At 39.9% G+C, this 19,940-nt stretch overlaps 1 protein-coding gene across 2 annotated transcripts in view; it reads right to left on the bottom strand.

Annotated features, from left to right (window-relative positions):
• Nucleotides 1–8,728: 8,728 nt before the first annotated feature.
• foxn2 (forkhead box N2) overlaps nt 8,729–19,940 on the bottom strand; it is a 66,051-nt gene continuing 54,839 nt past the window's right edge. For both annotated transcript variants that reach the window (XM_062970426.1, XM_016990711.2), the window contains exon 6: nt 8,729–18,801. In XM_062970426.1, coding sequence (XP_062826496.1) covers nt 18,236–18,801 — 566 coding nt within the window. In that variant the 3' untranslated portion in view covers nt 8,729–18,235. The remainder of the gene's footprint in view (nt 18,802–19,940) is intronic.

Here is a 19,940-nt window from a genome sequence, read left to right on the forward strand (position 1 = left end):
CACCAGAATTAAAAAAAAAAACACCAAACTCAAGACAGTAAATAAAGAACAACACTCATTCCTTATGCTGGTCTATGAACGTAATAAAAACTTTTGATTTGTTTGATTTTGAACACCATTCAGAAATGGGAATTCCAGATAGCAAACAATTAAGTTCTTTGTATTGATTCATTTTGAATGTAATGTTGCAATCTCTGCTTCCATTAACTATACATGGGAAGACACCGTATAAATTCTCAACCTATACATTCAGGGCCATATTTGAGCTACAGTAAAGATCTTCTCTTTACGCCCAGCAGAACCTCTGAAGATGCCAGCCACAGATGCAGGCGAAACATTAGGAAAGAATGCTACTGGAACATAGCCATGCAGCCCCAAAAACTCACATCAAACCAAACCTGATTAACAGTTCTTACACATGTGAGTAAATGCAATGTGCATTTTACCTTAGATACACCAGAGGGAGCCTTTTGACTGTACTTTGAACACAGTGCGGGTTCAGCATCCCTTATCTGGATTTCTGAAATCCAAAAAGATTCCAAAATTGTCTACCTCCATGGCTGAGATAGCAAACTCTTTGCTTTTTGGTGGTTCAATGTACCCAAACTTTTGTGTCGTGCATACAATTATTTTTAAAATGTCTTTCAGGGAATATGTATAAGATACCTATGAAGCATGAATGCATATAAAGATATCTCATTATATACATATATACAAGTATAGATGTTCCAAAAATTTTTGAGAAACTGAAATTGAAAACAGTTCTGGTCGCAAGTGTTTTGGATAAGAGATATTCATCCTGTGTCTAATTTTAACTTTGAATATGTTTTAATGGCTTTTAACTTTATCCTGTTTGAGTATTTGTATTTTTTAAATTATAAATTATAGGTTAATGCTTTTATGTTAAGCCGCTTTGAGTGTTCTTCAGGAGAGATAAAGCACGGTATAAATAAATATTATACTAGTAATTTTTTGAAGATGAGAGGAAAAGCAGGGTTTTTTTCTAAGCAGGGTTTTTTTCTAAAACTTTGAGTAAATTAACAAGAAAGATAAGAGTGTATTGCAGGCTGTTAGGAACTGTGGGATTGAAATCCAAAACACATAGAGGGCCAAAGTTTGCCCATGCTTGGTGTATTGTGTCTAATATACAAAATTTCATAAAGTAGTTCTTGTTGACATCGCACAGAAAACTCAGTAATTTTGTCTCGTTAAGCATATACCTTGTCCACCCTTTCCAGTTCCCTTGAATAAGAATATTTTTATATGAATCCCGTTTGTTTAAGCAATATGTAAATATGGTGTAGTGGTTTGGGCATTGAACTACGACTCTGGAGACCAGGGTTCGAATCCTTGCTCAGCCATGGAAACTCACTGGGAAAAAATACCCTCTCAGCCTCAAAGAAAGGCAAATAAATCTTTCCAAGAAAACCCTGGTGGGGTTGCCACAAGTTGGGAACTACTTGAAGGTACACAACACATATATAGATTTGTAGTTGCTGTCGTATGATTAATATAAACAGATTACAAAAGAGGATGTTATAAATCACCTTTCACCAACTGGGATACCCTTTAAATGTCTTACAATACCCATCATCGTGGTGGGAACGATAAGATCTGTAGTCCTATACATCTGGATGGTTCCAGAGCTGGGGGAAAGCTCATAATAAGTATTGATTATGCAATGATGGCATCCCCCAGACCAGTGAAAAATTGCAAGCGAAGCGGAGAGTTACGACCGAAATAGGAAATGGGACTCCAAATCTTCCCATTCTTAAGGCACAAATGAAAGACTGGGGAAAGGGAGCCTGCGGTGAAGTGACCTGAGAGCTGAATCTGGCAAAGACCGGCTCTTCTTCTCATTTCCGCCCTGGACTCCTTCCATGCCCTTGGAGAAGCTCTTGTCTTTTGTTTATTCAGTTAAAGTTGTTTTACACTTTTGAAAGAGTCTCTGCCTTTTGAAATCTTCAACAAGGCACCTATTCTGAAGCTCTGGGAAGAATGCAAATGTTTTAATTTAAACTGTATAATGGCCTTGAAGTCAATGATAGAAAAACTATTGACTGAAAAGAGAGAGGGAGCTGTGTTTTAGGAGCAGGTATGTTTACATCCAGGGGGCTTGAAAAACTAGCATAAAACTTTTATTTCAGTTTAATTTTTACGACTTGGAGCAGAACCAGACAGAAATGTGGTATCCGACACCAGGTTTAGACTCAAAGGAAAGAGGTGTGAAGATTGGAGTTTAAAATATCAAGAGATTAAAAATATTCAGATGCCACCCTATTGCCTGCAGAAAATGGGGTAAAGACTTGGGATTATTATTGAGAAAAGTTAAGGAAGAAAATACAAAAACAAGGTCATAGTTGAATACAAAGTAAAGAAGAATAATGATTTACATACATTTGAAATGGGTCATGAAAACATTGGAATAATTAAGATTTTCTATACCTTGCTTTAATTATTAATCAGTGTGCTGATTTTAGTCAATAAATCAGAAGACAACGAAGACTTTGGCATTCCCAAACATCTCTCCCCATTGCCTTGCAGGCAAATGCCTAACTGACAACAGTTATAGATCTATTCTTTTATTTCACCCTATTACCCTACTTTCTGAATATGGCTTATTTTTAAATTTTCTAATATAAATATGAACTGAATAAACTGAACTGACATGTTATCAATGTGTTTTAAATATAATTGTTTACAAAATTTAAATATAATTGTTTAGTGTTGTTTATAATATTGATTGCATTCTCTTCAACTATTATGATATGTCAGGGACAGTCCTGATTAATCTTCTCTTGTCCTACTTTTTCCATTGCTTTTTAAATGTTTCGGTTTTTCTCTCCTCTTCTCACTCTTTCCCTTTGTCTTCAGCTCTCATAAATTGCTGCAAACCGAATTCAAAGTGGGTTCAGACAAAAGTTACCTGCTATTGTCACCTATGCTTCAGCAGTTTTCTTCCTCATTAATAAAATTTGACATAATGATCATACTCTGTTATTGGTTTGTCATATGAATCTCAGGGCTCTTCCACACAGCCATACAATCCAGAATATCAAGGCAGAAAACCCCAGAATATCTGCTTTGAACTGGGTTATCTGAGTCCACACTGCCATATATCCCAGTTCAAAGCAGAAAATGTAAGATTTTATTCAGTTATGTGGAAGGGGCTGCAGTTTACACCTGTGAAATGTTGGAAAGTATGTGACTGACATCCTGAATCAAGTACACAAAGTGTATGTAACTCTACTCACAGAGTCATATAGCAATTCTGCAACACCACATATACATGCACAATGCTCATCCCAATTCAATGCAGTTATGTGCACAATAGCAATCCATTCCACAACCACCAACTGAACACAGTAAAATTACATTAGACAAAAGCACCTAACTCCTTTCACAGGGAGATGTACACACATATAAGACATAAACAGGATTCCACCCTATAACTTTTAACTGTTGAACAAAGCCTTATCAAGTGCCACATTGGCCCATTCAAGGAGAAAGAATGGGCTTAGATAAGTGTGCCAAACTAAAGCCAAAACATTGTGAGCACCAAAATTCCAGAGGGATATTGACAAGTTTGAAATGTCCTGAGAAGGACAATCAAAATAATTAAAGATCTGGAAGCCAAGCCCTATGCGGAGAGGCTTAGGCAGCTGAGTTTGATTAGTTTAGAGAAGGTTGAGATGATAGCTATGTTTAAATATTTGAAAGGATGTCATGTTGAGGGGGAAGCAAGCTTCTTTTCTGCTGCTCCAGCGACTAAGGCATGGACCAGTAGATTCAAACTATAGGAAAAGAGATCCCACCTAAATATTAGGAAAACCGTCCTGACGGGAGGAAGAGTTTGATAGTAGAATATGATGCCCCAAAATATGGTGGTGTTTCCTTCCATAGATGTGTAAAAAAAGAGGTTGGTAGACCATCTGTCAGAAGCGCTTTGATTGTGTATATCTGTTTGGCAGAATGGCATTGGACTGGACAACCTTTGTAGCCACTTCCAATCTATGATTCCAGCATCAGTTGAATCTGAGCCAAATGCCATATTTTTACTCCCTTTTTGAAAGTTGCCATGTTTTCATTCTTCATATGAGAACAAATCTTTGCTTTGATTAAAACTACCATAAGAAAGTTCCAGCTACTGGGATTTAAATTCCTATGACATAATGCCAAATTCACATATCATGTAATCTATCCTATCTACCTACCTACCTACCTACCTACCTACCTACCTACAGCTCTGCTAATAGCCATATTCTATCTCAAACAGCTTTGGTAAGGAAACATGCCAGACTAGAGCTTTCTAGATCTATTGGAATGCTATTCCTATCATCCTTCAGCGTTTGAGGTGTGTATACCATGACACCTTTGGACAGGTTGGGCAGGATTTTGTCAATAGTTGCTCCACGCTTCTATTCCGAAATATTTCCATGTCATTCTCAAAGCCACCAGAATTACCCTCTACCACCAGATTTTTGTTCTAGCAAACTCCATCGTGGGAAGAAGTTTCTCCCTATTGCCTGGTCTTGTTAAATAGTTCTGGGAATATTTCGCAACAGGCAGTTCATTGTGAGTCACTGAAAGCGATCAGCCCAAGCCAAAACCGGGCCCACGGATGCTGATGCTGCAGAGCTCTGAGCTGCTGTTTTGTTGCTGTTATCATAGCAACAGCAAGGTTGAGCAGCAAGATGTACGTGCTTTCTCATAACAGATCAGACAAATTCTTTCTTGTAGGGCATTGCCTTTTAAAGCTCTTCAAATCCATTTATTCTTGTCTGAGCCAAGTACCGGGGAGTGGGAGATGGGAGCAGCAGGAAAGACAGGTGTGTTCTTGGCTTGCAGTACAAAATCCATAAACATCATAAGACCTGTAGGGCACTCAGTGCTGCTGATTTTGCATAGTGCAATCCTCCACAAAGCAAACATCTTCCATTATTCAACTTGACCCAAGGCTCCTTTAACCCTCCTTTGTCTATAGAATGGAATTCCTGGACAGGTTTTGGGGCCAGACAGACCTCAGTGACATCCAATTCAGTTCAAATAAATTTATTCAAAAGAATAAATTTAATATACAGTCAGCCCTCTACATTCTCTGGGGTTAGTGGCACAGGAGCCATGCAAAAGTGGAAAAAACACCCCCGAAAAACTTTTATTTTTTCCCCACTGAGAGTTGAATCTTTCAGCTCACCTCTATGATAAACTTCAGTAGAGTCACATTGGAGTAGTGTTTGTTTTATCTAGATTCTATGGCACAATTGTATGGCGGAAGTTAACTATGTATGCAGGGGTGACCCTGGCAAGTCATATTGTCTCAGCCTCAGAAATCTTCAGGATAGGTCCACCACTTCTCAGAGTGAGCCTTGGCAGATTTATTTGACAGCTATGCCAAGTAGTTGTAAAAGAGCTCTTTTCCCGCCCACGACACCCCTGATGTTCCAGGGCTCTGTGAGCAGTTAAATATAATAGTTCCCTTATCCAGCTGCTTGATGTTGGAACACTTCACCAGAGGAAAGATGATGAAGTGTTGGTACTAGAGCCAGAGTGAAAAATGTAGAGGGCTCCTGTATTCCTAATGGTTGTGCAGAAGAAAGCATTTCCAAAGGTGTTGCTTGCCATGTAACCAGGTAACAAGCAACACCTGCTGAAATTTCTTCTTCTGCACAACCATTAAAGGGACAGAAGCTCTCTCTTGTTTTTAGTCCAATATCCCTAGATGCCACCTTAGCATTGTATACCAATGTTGTGTGCTGTCTCCAGTAAAAAAAAAAACTATCAACATTAGCAGGAATATCTCTTTAATAAATGTACAGTGGGCTCTTGGTATCCACTGCGGTTTAGTTCCAGGTCCCCTCTTGGATACCAAAACCCGTTGGTCCTCAAGTCCCATTAGGCTTCAAAACCTTTGATCATTTTGGTCGCCCTTCTCTGGACACATTCCAGCTTGTCCATATCCTTCTTGAATTGTGGTTTCCAGAAATGGACATGGTGTTATTCCAGGTGAAATCTGATCAAAGCAGAATAAAGTGGGGCTATGACTTCTCTTGCCCTCGATACTATATTTCTATTGATGTAGCCTACAATTACATTGACTTTTTAATTTGCCACTTACAGAAACTGTGGAAAAGGATGTGCCATTGAATGCAGTCTAAAGAACAGTATCCTGGTGGGGCTGATGGATTGAAAACTGGAGACAGCACTTGTATTTGTAATGTCTGTGTAGAAGAGGGGAGTTCAGCAGAAGTTAACTCCTCACTCAATCAGCCAACCACCAGTTGAAATTTGCTCTTCAACACAGTTCTTAAAGGTACAAGATTTAATCTGGCAGCCTTGGTACCTTTATAGGACTGTCTTTCAGCCCTATGGAGGAAAGGAAATCAGCGCCATTAGGGGCAAAATTGGTCCAGGCACTGGACATGCCTTCCCCAACAAAGTCAGTGGAGAGTAAAAGTGCAACCTCTGGATTCCTCGTCTGTGGGCTTTGGCACCCCAGGAGTCCCTTGCAAGCATCTCCACTTTTAAATTTGAAGGACCATGTTTGGTCCTCAAAATAAAAGAGTCACCCGACTCCCCATATCTACAAACAAAATCTGAACTGACATAACAATATTTCCAGTTTCAACTAGAAGCTTGCCATTTTGAAAAATGCTCTCCTGTGCACCCAAGCATTGAAGGTGGCACCGTCTCCTTTTGCAGATTGCAGAGATATTTGGTTCTTCAGAAGCTCACATCAGGAAACATTGGAGATACGACAAATCCTGGACCTTCTAGAGTTAAACCTTTTAAAACAAGGTCTTGCTGAAAAAGCTGGCTTGTTGCCTAGCAACCAATGCATGGGATGCTACTGTCATTTACTGGATACTTCCCCAGAGAGTCAACCTTCTGCTCACAGAATACAGGTTAGGATTGGATGGAGATGACATCAAGCTATTTGACAGGAGCTCCAAATTGGGAGACATGCTTTCATCCAAGTACTTTTGAAATCAATGCTACAAAAACTCTCATGTTCCTTTCAGGCAGCCCAATCTGGCGCCTTCTTAAATGTCTTGCAGTATAATTTCTGTCTTCCTCAGCTAGCATGGCCAATAGCTGTCAAATGGTAGCAAAGATCCTAAAGCACAGCTTCTACAATGACATTACTCTTTATGCTTTTCTCCTGGAACTGACTGCTCTTATCTTCACTAATGTGTGCAGAAATAGAAGGGGAAAAATCTATAATATATTCCGAATGTTTCCTAATACTAATGTGTATTATGGATTCCACCTAAATATTAGGAAAGACTTCCTATTCTATATGTAGATTCATAGGTTTGAGGATGGAAATCTAGGGCGTAAAGAGATCTTTATGGGACTCAAATATGGCCCTGAATGTATAGGTTGAGAATTTATAGGGTGTCTTCCTATGTATAGTTCATGGAAGCAGGGATGGGAACATTACTTTCAAGGTGCATCAATACAAAGATACCTTAGAAGTCATCAGTAATTGTAATAGGAGTAATTCAATCCATCACCCCAGTACTGTTCAGCTAAGGCAGTGGTTCATAACCTGTGGGTCCCCAGGTGCTTTAGACTACAACTCCCAGAAATCCCAGCCAGTTTACCAACTGTTAGGATTTCTGGAAGTTGAAGGCCAAAACATGAGGACCCATAGGTTAAGAACAACTGAGCTTCAACATGTTGTTCTCATTCTCCTCTTCAAAAGTAACTTGGAGTCATAGAGTTATAGAATTGGAACAGGCTCCAGTGTTCCTTAAACTTTAGGTTCTACATTACCATTTAATGCAGTTTCAAACCAGTGCTGGAGAAAGTGGTTTTGTGGTGCAGATGATTACACAGAAATTTCTGGAACTAGTTTGAGGCCTGGCTAGGGACTGCACAAACCACAGAGCACTGATGCACATTAAGGGTACTTTTCTGGGAGTTTATTGTCTGGCTGTTACTACCTTTGGACTATGTTAAATGGCCAATGTAGATGGGGGGGGGGGGGGGCGAGATGTTTTGTACCTCAGCTTTCAGAATTCCTGACCATTGGGTAAGCTAGCTGGGGCTTCTGGGAATAGAAGTCTAAAACAACTGAAACACCAGTTTGGGAATCACTGATAAAATCCAATCTCTACTCAATACAGGATCTCCAGTTAAAGCATCTCCAGCAGCCTTATTGAAGAGGCCCCAAACTCTGCTTGGAAACAGACACCATTAAACTCAATGGGACACTATTTCTGAGTTAAGATAAATAGAAACAAATTATAAGATAAAGGTTCTCAGAAAAAATGAAGAGAACAATAATGACTAGAAGCACATATAGAAATGCCCAAATGAAGCTGTATCCAATAATCGGAACACTTAATCCTATAGATTACCAAAACATCATGGAAATCATAGTATAAACATTTAGCTTTAAAACCCTGTAAAATGCAATTGGCATTGTCATTGTGGGCACTGTGTCATCACATTTCTAGTATGCCAGTTTGGATGCGGCAAAGAGGGTTCCTCTGGCCAAGTAGAGTCAAATCCTATTAAGATCCCCGCTCCTCTGCAGACTCAACAAAAACCAGTTCATATCTCCCAAAATGGCAGGCTGAAACCATGACTTGAACTGATGTTGATAATATGTAATGGCAGAAGCACTGGCAAGCCAACATGAGCTTAACAGAACTGAGTTTATAAGAACAAGTCTTTGGAAAAGAAGCACCATATCTATTAAAAACCCAAATGCATTCAAGAGTGTTATAAAACAAAGTTTATTTTGAAATACTTTATCATAATGAATTGCATCTCTTTGGTAAAAATAAACTCCATAAACATTTCAATTAATAGAAGTTAGCATACAAAAACTAAAATATCTGTAAAATTGTCTTTAAACCAGGTGGACTACTAAACTGGGCCTAGGGAATAAAGTGTTAGAATGGTACTTGTCTACCGGCAGAGTAATTCTATGTAAGTCCAAGGAGTTTCCTTATGCTATCATTTCAGGGGTAGAGAAACAACCTAACAGGAATCTTTAGAAATAACTCTAGTTACTTTGATCCAAAAGCATTCTTACAATTTCCACATTTTAAATAAATAATAAGTTTACAATGAATTGGCAATTGTAAAAGGTTTCGTTTCACTATTAGATGGCAACATAATACTTTTAAATTAGGTACTTGAAATCTGGGAGAAAAAAATGTACATTTCTAAAACAGACCTTTATTGGCACTGGCAGTTAAGCTGTAGAGAATGTGCTTTTTTTCCAAATAAATGGCAGGTACAATATTTTAAAAATAGGCTACTCTTCTTTTTCAATAAATATTTTGACTACCCCATTATTAGCATGGCAGGGTGTGCTTTGCTTTAACCAAAGCACTGGCTTCAGCCAAAGAAAAGTAGCTGCAAACTGTGCAAGTTCAAAGTTAGGTTTTTATTTTTTTCTAACAAGGATTGCCTGCAATTCTCATAGAAGCTATAATTTAGCACTGGAGAACAAGAAAGATTTGCAAAGCACCGGCGTCAGTAGTTATATCAAGAATGGGCAGGCCTCTCTTGGAAACCTCTCCATGTTAATTTTAGGACTTGACCAGATTCATTTAACCTTTCCTCCCGCTGCCTTCCACCTGCTGCTAAACTGATGGTTTGACATAAACTCATTGAGAAAGAAAGGAAAAAGGAAACCCACAAGCTTTCGACATCATTTGAAAAGCAGAACGAGACTATAGGCTTGCAATGGAATGTCCACTACTAATGGCATATCTGGCTCCATTTTTCTCCACTCCCATTATGTAAGATCCTAAGCGTGGACAAAGGATCCTCAATGGTTAAGGATCACCCAGCTAACCTAGCTAGTAGGGGGACCTGGAATTCAGAAAAGGCAGTTTTCCATATTTAAATTACGATCATTTCCCCATTCATGTCGCCACCTTTCGACAATAGCAACTCATCCCACACATTGCATGGGACTGACATGTGAAACAGCCCCATATCCAACACTACTATCTTACATAGATGGTTATTGAGACAACAGCATCACCAGTTACTAAGGAATTACTGCTGTAATGCCTCAATAAAAACTACTAGATCTCTTTATCCGTTTCACATGGATGTAGAATGGAGTTACTATCGCCCTCTCCTCCAATAATAAGTAAACCCAAATAATAGTTAAGGGAAGAGCTCCATGCTCAGAAACCTTCATATGGCACAGTCATCCTGGGACAATGATACTGAATGCAATGGGAGACATGTGACTACATCCAAATACAAACTCTCTATAGATAGTTAAACCACTATCAGGGGCCAAGGTAGCCTGCTTCCAGGTACTCTATAGTTTTCTACATGCAAGAATCATTCAATTATACAACCATTATTATCACTCTGAAAAGGGCAGTCCATGAAGGATTGGTGTAGAGAACTGCAGTACACAACTCTTCCTAAAGACACACACAGGTTTAGTTTAGGAACATATAGAGAGAAAAAAATCTGTTCCTGATAAGGTAAGTTGTTACTTCAGTTGTAACCTAAGGATCCTGAAAGGAAAAATGGAAATGCACCTTACTTGAGCACCATCTATATATACTAGGGCCTTTTAAAGTAGAGAAAGAGATCAGGTTGGAAAGAAAGGCAGACTGATAAGAGAAAGTGAAGCACCACCAAACAACCAGAAAGCATTTGGTTAGAAAACAAGTGCTCTTAATTTGGTGTTTGGCTAGCAAAGGTTAATAGAAAAGTATGTGCAAAAATGCTACCATTAAGTCATACCTCTCTAGACCTATTCACTGTCTGCCTCTTGGACTTGACAGTTTGTGTTATGGAAGCCAGCAGAAGGTGAAAACCTCAAGAGGATATGAACCGTAAAGACCAAGGAAGCAGCAGATTTGCCAAATATCTATTTCTAAAGAAAAGGCTGAGTAGCCCTTATCCGTGCGTGTCTGAGATAGTGACCTTTGCTTTCTGATGTACATAAACTATTGTTTCATGTACAAATCACTGAAAACATTGTGCATAAATGAACCTCCAGGCTATGAGTATAATGCGTATAAGAAACATAAATGGACCTCATGTTTAGACTTGGGTCCCATCTTGAAGATATCTCATTATGTATATCCCAAAATCCAAAACACTTCTGGTCCCAAGCATTTTGAATAAGGGATACTCAACCTATATCAGTATCATTTGGATGTATCCCAACTGCACCAGAACCAACCAGACGTTAGAAGGACCTCACCATAGAGGTAGAGGGATGAGGTGGCTCTAAGATGGAGAAGTCTATAGCATTCCTTGCCTGTCTTGCCCAAGACTGGGAGACGTGGTCCGATTCATTACAAGCACCAACCTTGCCTAATCTGGTGCTTTCCTAGGACCTCCTCCACTAGCATGGCCCTTTGTAAGTCACCAGGTTGAGTAAGTCTGCTCTATATGTGGACTTTGGCCATATGAAAACATATAACATTCTGTAAATTTAGGCAAGAAAAACTATCCTGCTACACCAGAGTATCAAATGGAAATTACTGAATCTCCAAGTATGAGAAATCACGTAAAGCTCATTCATATCATGGCCTAAATCGGTTAGTGGCAACTAAAGCAAACCCAAAGATTTAATGGAATTTACTTGAGTACCAACTTACCAAATTCCTTTTGATGAATAAGATTTGCCTGAGTTGGGACTAACAAATGGATATAAATTATGTCAGCCCTTGACTGCGTGTAAAACCATAGTGGGAATAGACATAAGAACTGGTGAAATCAAAAGAACTATTTTAGATTATATTTCCCTCTCTTGGGCTCTTCCAACAATACATTTGGAAGAAACCTCCTCACATGCTGTTCCTCAAGATTCAACACTACACAGAATGCAAAACTCTGGACAAAAATGTTTTAAAACTGAGCTTTGGCTATGTGGGCCTCATTTCTCCTTGAGGAACACCACGAAATGTTCATGCACTTCTTTCTGTTGGGTTAACTTGCGATTCACTGAGAGGTTACTGAGTTTTCTTAGAGCAAAAGTCTTACTTCAGATCTGCAAGCTAAAGTGATCCAATCCAGAAATGGACCGCCACATTGTTTGCATCACAAAGCCCTGAACTTTTAGCACTTGTTCAAGTCTTGCTACAACTACAGCCCTTCAGTTTAGACTTTTAAATGGTTCTGTTCCTACTTTTATTGCTCTGCCTTTGAACATATGTTGGGGGGAAAGAAGAATAAAGAAACATAACCAGGGACGTGCAGTTGATGTTAACAAGCACTACGCATTTTCAAGTACAAAGGTGACCATAGACACTCCAATAATAATGGAAGACACAAACTGCTCATACACCAAATTCTGTTGTAAAAAAAGAGACTGCAGACAGAGTATATTAAGTCTGATGTAAAACAACAATACTGATCAGATGAGACAAGGGGAAGTAAATTCTTTTTTTAAAAACCTGACTGATTTTTAACAAGAACTGATTTCAGAACTAAGAGAAATCCTTTTTTGGACTACAGTTTACCAAAACGGCATGGGCAGTAGCTATGCTGGCTGGGGGATTCTGGCAGTTGTAGTCCAAAGCAACTTCTCCAGGCTCTGGTTTAATTCTTGCCAACTTTCAAAAGATATACCGTGTCAGAGGAATAGTTATGCTTTTTAAGATGGCTGTTTGTCTGCATTGCTACAAAAACAATTACCACATCACATTGAAAAGTTACTGAACACATATTTGGGACACGTGTTAAATGGAAGGGACAACTCTGATAAGCAACACAACATACAGGACTTAAAATGCGCATACACACTTACTATACAGGTTTGTGGATTTGCAAGTGGTGAATTCACCTTAAAATTCCCATGCTGCAGGTGCTCAAGACCACACAGTATATATCATTCTTCACTTAAGGGAGTGGGCCTACAAGTCATGCTTTTGGCAAAAACCAAGATATGGGAAAGATATGCAACTAGAGCCATTCACAAGTTCAGACCTATCCTTTTCTTCCTTTGCATTTCTGTTTAATCACTGCAGTCTCTTTTCAAGTTCACTATTCTGTGACTCCCTTTGCATTTCTGTTTAATCACTGCAGTCTCTTTTCAAGTTCACTATTCTGTGACTCCCCATTCTACCCAACAATGCAAATGTCTTATTGAGCTACTGGATGTCAACTATGTTATTTGGTTGCTTTCCATTTTCTTTAGTCAGAGATCCTGAAATAGCACTTTTTTTTGCAATTTACCTCATAGAACCCACTGCATCCTGGTTAGGTAATTCTGGGAGTTTAGGTTAAAAATATAACTTTCCTGAGTATTGAACTGCCCATTTTTCTGCTAAAAGCAATACTGCCAAATCTCAACTTTTGTGGATTTGATTATTCACAGATTTAAAAGAAAGTTATCTCTTGGAATCTATCTGTCCTTCAGTGTTAATTTGCACTGGAGGATAATTAGAGTTGCACTGGAGAACCTAGAGCAGTAGTTCTCAATCTGTGGGTCCCCAGGTGTTTTGGCCTCCAACTCCCAGAAATCCCAGCCATTTACCAGCTGTTAGGATTTCTGGGAGTTGAAAACCAAAACATCTGGGGACCCAACAGGTTGAGAACTACTGACATAGAGATTCTTTGAGAGAACCACTCTTTAGGAATCTCAAGGTCCTTCAATTAATGCTATGTCAACTTTCAGCAGAAGTTGGCCAATACAGTGATACAGGAGAACCTAGATAATCTCAGAGAGTGTTCTCTTGTGTTAAAAATCATTATTTTTATTCATGGTTTTTCACTTTCACGGGGGTTTAATACCTTAACATTAGCAAATGTGGACAATTGGCTATATAATGAAAGATAAAACATATGCATTCTTGAGAAATTGGGTGATGCCAATAGTTCCAGTTGTTACTGAGATATTTTTATGGCACTGTAACTATGGGACAATCCACCCAAACATGCTCTTGGTCACTATTTTAAGCATTTTCAACTGTGGAGTTGGCTTGATTTTTATATTACTTTGGCAGAATGTAAACTGATGGTTTAGGTTGAGTAGAAAAATAAAATCTAGAAATATTAAAATTAAAGCCATACAATATCATTGTCTAACTTGGGAGTGGACAGTTGCATCGACCCTTCCTATGCTGACTCGTAGCTAAACATTTGGGAAGCATAAAACACAACAGGAAGCCACATGAAACAGTAAATTGGGTTCGGGGCTGAGAAGAGTAAAAGCAGGCGACACAGAACGAGCACCATTTGTGTTGAAACTTTACATCAGAGTAAGTTGTGGATAAACAGGTGAACGTGCAAACAGCCATGCATCAACGTTTTGTTTGTTTGTCTAGAAACTAGCAGTGTGAATACAAAGAAGAGGCATTTACAGTTTGCCACCATTTTAACCAACGTTTTGCTCAAAAACGCTAAAAATGCTACACAGATCCTTCCCAATGCTAGGAGATTCCCTGCCAATGCTATGCAATATATTGTGTTCGACATCCAGCAGGCACACAAAGAGATCCATGTGGGTTCAATGGCACCGTTGCTCTACAAAATGTCTACATTACAGAATTGCTATAATGGAAGAGTTTATACCAGATATAAGGAGGCAGTACCCAAGAAGAGGCAGTAAACTCAAATCTCTGATCACCTACTGTAACGGGATGGGATGGGCAAATTCAGTGGGTCCAGAGGCCAATTTGAGAGAGGGGCAGGTTCTTCTATAAAGGCATGCAACATTTTCCTGCCATCTCCTGTAACTATCCAAACAGAAGTGGATCTTTTCTCATCAATACTACTTTGGAAAACAAAATACTTAGAAAATAATCTGGATCATCTGGACTTGTTCCTCAAGAAGCTTCCAAAACCACAACTACTTTCTAAAAGAAGCTCTTTGTTGATGTTGTTGCTATACTACCAAAACCTGGGCTCTGGGACCCCTGTGCCACAAAGGTATCTGGAGCCCACAATCGGCTTGCATGTTGTTTGGGCTTCTGGGAACCAAAGTCCAAAATTATGGGGGGCTTAAGGCGACTCTTCTAGGGGGTCACACTGCTTATGAAACCTCCTAGCAATGGCACTGGAGGAGTTTGTCCTCAGTCTAGATCAGGCCTGGGCAAACTTTGACCCTCCAGGTGTTTTGGGCTTCAACTCCCACAATTCCTAACAGCCAGAGTCCACGTTCAAAATACCCAGAGGGCCAAAGTTTGCCAAGCCTGGTCTTGATCTATTACTAATAGACTGCTCAATTTAAAGATGTGAGTATGTGAAAGCAGCCCTGTAATACCCAAGGACTCTCCTTCAATCACAACAACAAAAATCATTACAAACAATAGGTACAAGGAAAGGACTGTTTTAGACAATATCATTAGCTATGACGTGCAGGCTGTTCATCTTACCGGCAAAGATGTTTCCCTCTCTCACCTGCACAACTGTACCCAATGAATATAGCAGGTATCTTAGAAAACCCAAAAACACACATAAGGTCATATCTTCTGGCATGGGGGATAATAAAATACTGTTTTCTTGGACAACACTCATATGTGGCTTTGGATCACACATCTCACAGAGAAAGCCGTGTGCAAAAAATTGAAAGGCCTCTGAGAGAACATCTGAGGATTGGGCCCATTCAAGACTTCTCATAGGAAAAGGTGTTCTTTTATCATTTCCTTGTGTATTTTCGATACATTATGATAACACTGTGACATACAGTCATGGTATGGATGGCACAGAATTTTGGGACCAATTGAAAACTTGGCAGGAAGATTATGAACACATCCATGCTGCACAGTTATAGCAGTTTGGTACTGCTGGCAATGGTTTGGGCTCTGAAATTCCATGTTCAGAGAGCTTCATTAACTCCCCGAACCAGATGGCAGGGCTGTCTAGAAAAGAATACAAGTATCTCACCAAATTATAGGTCCCAGGATTCCATAGGATGGAACCATGGCAGTTAAGAGTGGTACCAAATTACAACGGAATAGTGTAGACATACTCCGTATTATGGCCGAAATAACCAATATGCAAGAAAGATGCTATTCTGACCACACCAAATCCATTCCTAGTCAGAATTTCATCCTGTCTCTTTTAGGTTTTGTGTGTCTGTGTGTAGGTTGCTAGGTTAATATACCAAACTATGTGAGATGGCTAATGTTTCAAGTGGTATGAAAGTGCATTCAAAAAGCTACCTCTGAAAAGTCTTTCAGGCTGGATCAACACTGCTCTAAAATCCAGTTTCAGAATGTGGATTAACTTCATTGATCTGGATTGCAGGGCAGTGTAGATTGATATCATCCAGTTGAATGCAGTTAATCCACATTCTGAAACTGGATTTTAGGGCAGTGTAGATCCAGCCTCAGATAGTATCAGGACTGTACAATTTCAGGATGCAAGTTGGGCTCAATGATAAGAACCTCCGATACAAGATAGACGATTCCTGCAGAGAGAACACTAGATATCTGAGAAAAGGCAGTGAGAAACCTTTGCCTCATATCTACATTTTAGCTGCATATGCGTATGTCTGTTTCATAGAGAACAGTGCAGAATCAGTGAATCTTCACCTGAGTAGGAAAAGATGCACTTGGAAGGCAATCATGCTCAGCTGCGAGAGATAACCTATGAGGAAAAGATACAATCCCGAACAGATATATCTGCCACCTTAACCTAAGAGAGAAAAATCAATCACCATTATATTATGCTACCTGAAAATGGAAATACGGGTTTCTCTTCACGATTTAGCAGCCAACATTTTTCAATTAATTCGGATATTAAAACAGCAAGAAGGGCCTTGGTTTTGCAAATGAATCCCTGTGTTGTAAAAATAAAAGCTAACGATTTTTTCCCACAAAGAAAGAGAGAGAGAGAGAGAGAGAGAGAGAGAGAGAGAGAGAGAGAGAGAGAGAGAGAGAGAGAACGAGAACCAGCTCCTTACTTCGTGCTACAACTAGGCAAGAAACTTTGGGACAGTGAGTACTGGGATGAACCACCCAACATGAAACCCTTAAATTCACATCTTATATATCTTCCACCCATCCCGTTTTAAAATTACAAGTATCAGTCTATAAATGATCCATGATGGCAGTGTTATAGCACTAAACATTTCACACTCTCATACATGAGAGAATTACATAATGATGGAGATAAAATAGGTGGGAATAGAAACCATCATCTCTGTCATTACTTGCACCAGAAGGTAAGATGTTGCCCAAACCTGCAACCACATATGCATTTTATCACAACACAGACAAGGCTCTGGCTATGCTGAGCCTGTAATAAGGAAGGGTGGAGCAGAGCAATTGCGGCTACTGACTTCATCCCTCCATGTGTAATTTCTCCACCTCCAGGCTCACCTGATGCCTGTTTGCTGGATGCCAGATTGGAACTGAAGTCTAAGTGAGTTACAGCGAACACCAGTCCTAATTTAGTTGGGACTTATTGCCTCCATACATTTCATTTGCTCTTTCCTAGGGAGAAATTTAAAAAGGGTGGACAACTGGTGCTGAACTTCCAACCATCTTAAGACAATGGCAAAGGTTCGTGGGAGTTTTAGTCCAACAACACCTGAAAGCTGCCAAGTTGTCCATCCTCAATGAAGTCCCATTCTATTTGATCTCTACTGCCTGATCTTTTAAGTTAAGAAGAATGTGAAACATGCTTCCATGGGTACGCTGCAACACATAGACCTGATCCACTTATCAAAATGTGAGAGAGCAACTCCAAATTGGGTTTGATGGAGAAAGTCACTGCTCCAATGGCTGACATACAAGCATCTGGTGAGCTTTGTGTGGGACAGACATAGGGTGCAATCCTTCAATACGCTACAATGTATTCCACCATACAAAAGGATAATGCATCCCCCAATTTCCATTTCATCCCATGAGCTTTACAAGATTCCTTTGCAGGGCCTGATGCAGACAATGACACATTTGTGAATCCAATCGTTCTATGGATAAATTTAAACTATTCCACTTAATTGAAATTATTAAGGAAGTTTGTAAGGCGTTCAGTTTTCCTCTTCCTCTGCCTGTCCTGCACAATTTCAATTCATCCTTCCCATCCGCCTAAAAACCATCATGCTCACAATAGAGAGGGGCAAAAAAAGAAAAAAGGAAAAAAAAGAAAATAAAATGTTTAAAAAACAATTTTTGTCAAACGACAGATCTGCAAAAAACAAACAAAACAAACGATTGAACAAAACAGTCCTTTTATGGCTTTGATCTCCCTTGTGAAGGGCAAAAAAGTAGGGGAGTATTGCCACACTGAAAAATGTAAAAAATAATAATATGCATTCCTATCTACTGGCAGGCGCAGCTTTTCACGCCGTGTCACTATTTGTTCTCCTTCGTTTGTGGCTGTGGGTCTTTGCAGTACTTATTAGGGTCCCTAGACACGTGCTAATGCCAGCGAGGTGAAGTAGAGACCCCGCGGCTTCTTTCAGTTCCTCGTCAATCTCTTGGCACAGCTCCTCCAGGACTTTCTGGCGAGGAGGGCCCTTCTCCGAAACCCCTCCGCACGGCTGTGAGGTATAACCACTATCCGCCAGGGGGTCGTCGTCATCTTCGTTGTCATTGTCATCCTCATCTTCGTCGTCGTCATCTTCCGAGTCCCCCTCACTATGGAACCCTTCGCTGCCGTCGCTGCCTGTCCGGCTGCCTTCCGAGACAAAATCATAGACTTCATCAATGGAGGACAAAGAAGACACGCTGGAGAGCGATGCGCAGCGCTGTGACGCCACACTGCTGGCGCTGTAGTTGTGATCCGCCTTAGGGTCAACGTTGGCGACTGCCAAATCACTGTTGTTCTGGCTTGACACCCCATGGTTGTGGAACGTGCTGCCATAATTCCTCTTTTTTGAGAGCTTGAGAGGCTGTGGCTTCTCACCTGAATGAAAATGAGCATCTTTATTAGCACCTGGGATAAGTACTCATTGTAGTCAGAGCAATGGGGCAAAGCCTGGAAAAATTACAGATTCCGCAATCATCAAGGGGGCAACTTTACCCAAGAAAGCAATGTTCTGACATTTGTAAATTATTGTCTAAAAAGATTTTGGAAGCAGAGAAACAAGGGATACATTGACATACATCAAGATCATTTTAATAGATGCTGTGGAATCATGGGAGAAGTAGTTGGGTGAGGAACTAAGACTCTTTGGCAGAGAAGGCTAAAGACCTTATAAAACTACAACTCCCATGATTTCATAGCCTTGAGCTATGGCAGTTAAAATGGCGTAAAACTGCATTAATTATACAGTGTAGATACATCCAAAGTCTACCTCTGTTTTCCAACTGATTCCTTCTGCTGTCACTGGAGATAACTGAAATCTCTAATCTGAGATTGTTCACATCCATCACTCATTCTAAACTTTTCTCCATGCATTCCATCTCGATTGAATTTTAGACACTAAGTCTTCCTCACCCCTCCATCAGAACATTGTTAATGGACAGCAGATATGGGCAACCTGTGGCATAAATGAGATACATGGCTAGTTTGCACAGGCCCTTGTGATGATTCATCTTCCCAGATCTTGGGAAATATACTTTTTTGGAGGAGTATGGTTTCCAGAAACTCCAGCCAATGTGGTCACGGAGTGATTTTAAGAGATGGCAATCGAAAAATCAATGTTTCCAAGTTCAGTGCCTACTTCTGCCCACAGCTCAGCTGATCAAGATAATGGTTTAATACAAGGGAAGGGACCTAATTCAAGGTCAAAGGCTTCAGACACACAGAATCATTACTTGTTGATGCCCTCATCAACTGATGTTCAGAAGACCCTTCAGTCAAGATGGAGCTTTAAGATAATTGCCAAGCAGTATGGCTATTGACACATCACCTACTTTGGAAGCCACCTCAGTTAGTGAAGAACACCTTCCAGCAATAAAAGACACAGCTAATCAATTTCATTAGAGTTCTGGTCTTATAAGTGTCAGAGGGAGAAAACCTCTCGTTTCAGTTCCTCCAAATGTATACATTTGTTGTACAACTCACCAGGATAGATGCACTCTAAGGACCCTTCCAGACAG

The sequence above is a fragment of the Anolis carolinensis genome, chromosome 1 (genome assembly GCF_035594765.1).
Source record: "Anolis carolinensis isolate JA03-04 chromosome 1, rAnoCar3.1.pri, whole genome shotgun sequence".
NCBI classification, from domain to species: Eukaryota; Metazoa; Chordata; class Lepidosauria; order Squamata; family Dactyloidae; genus Anolis; species Anolis carolinensis.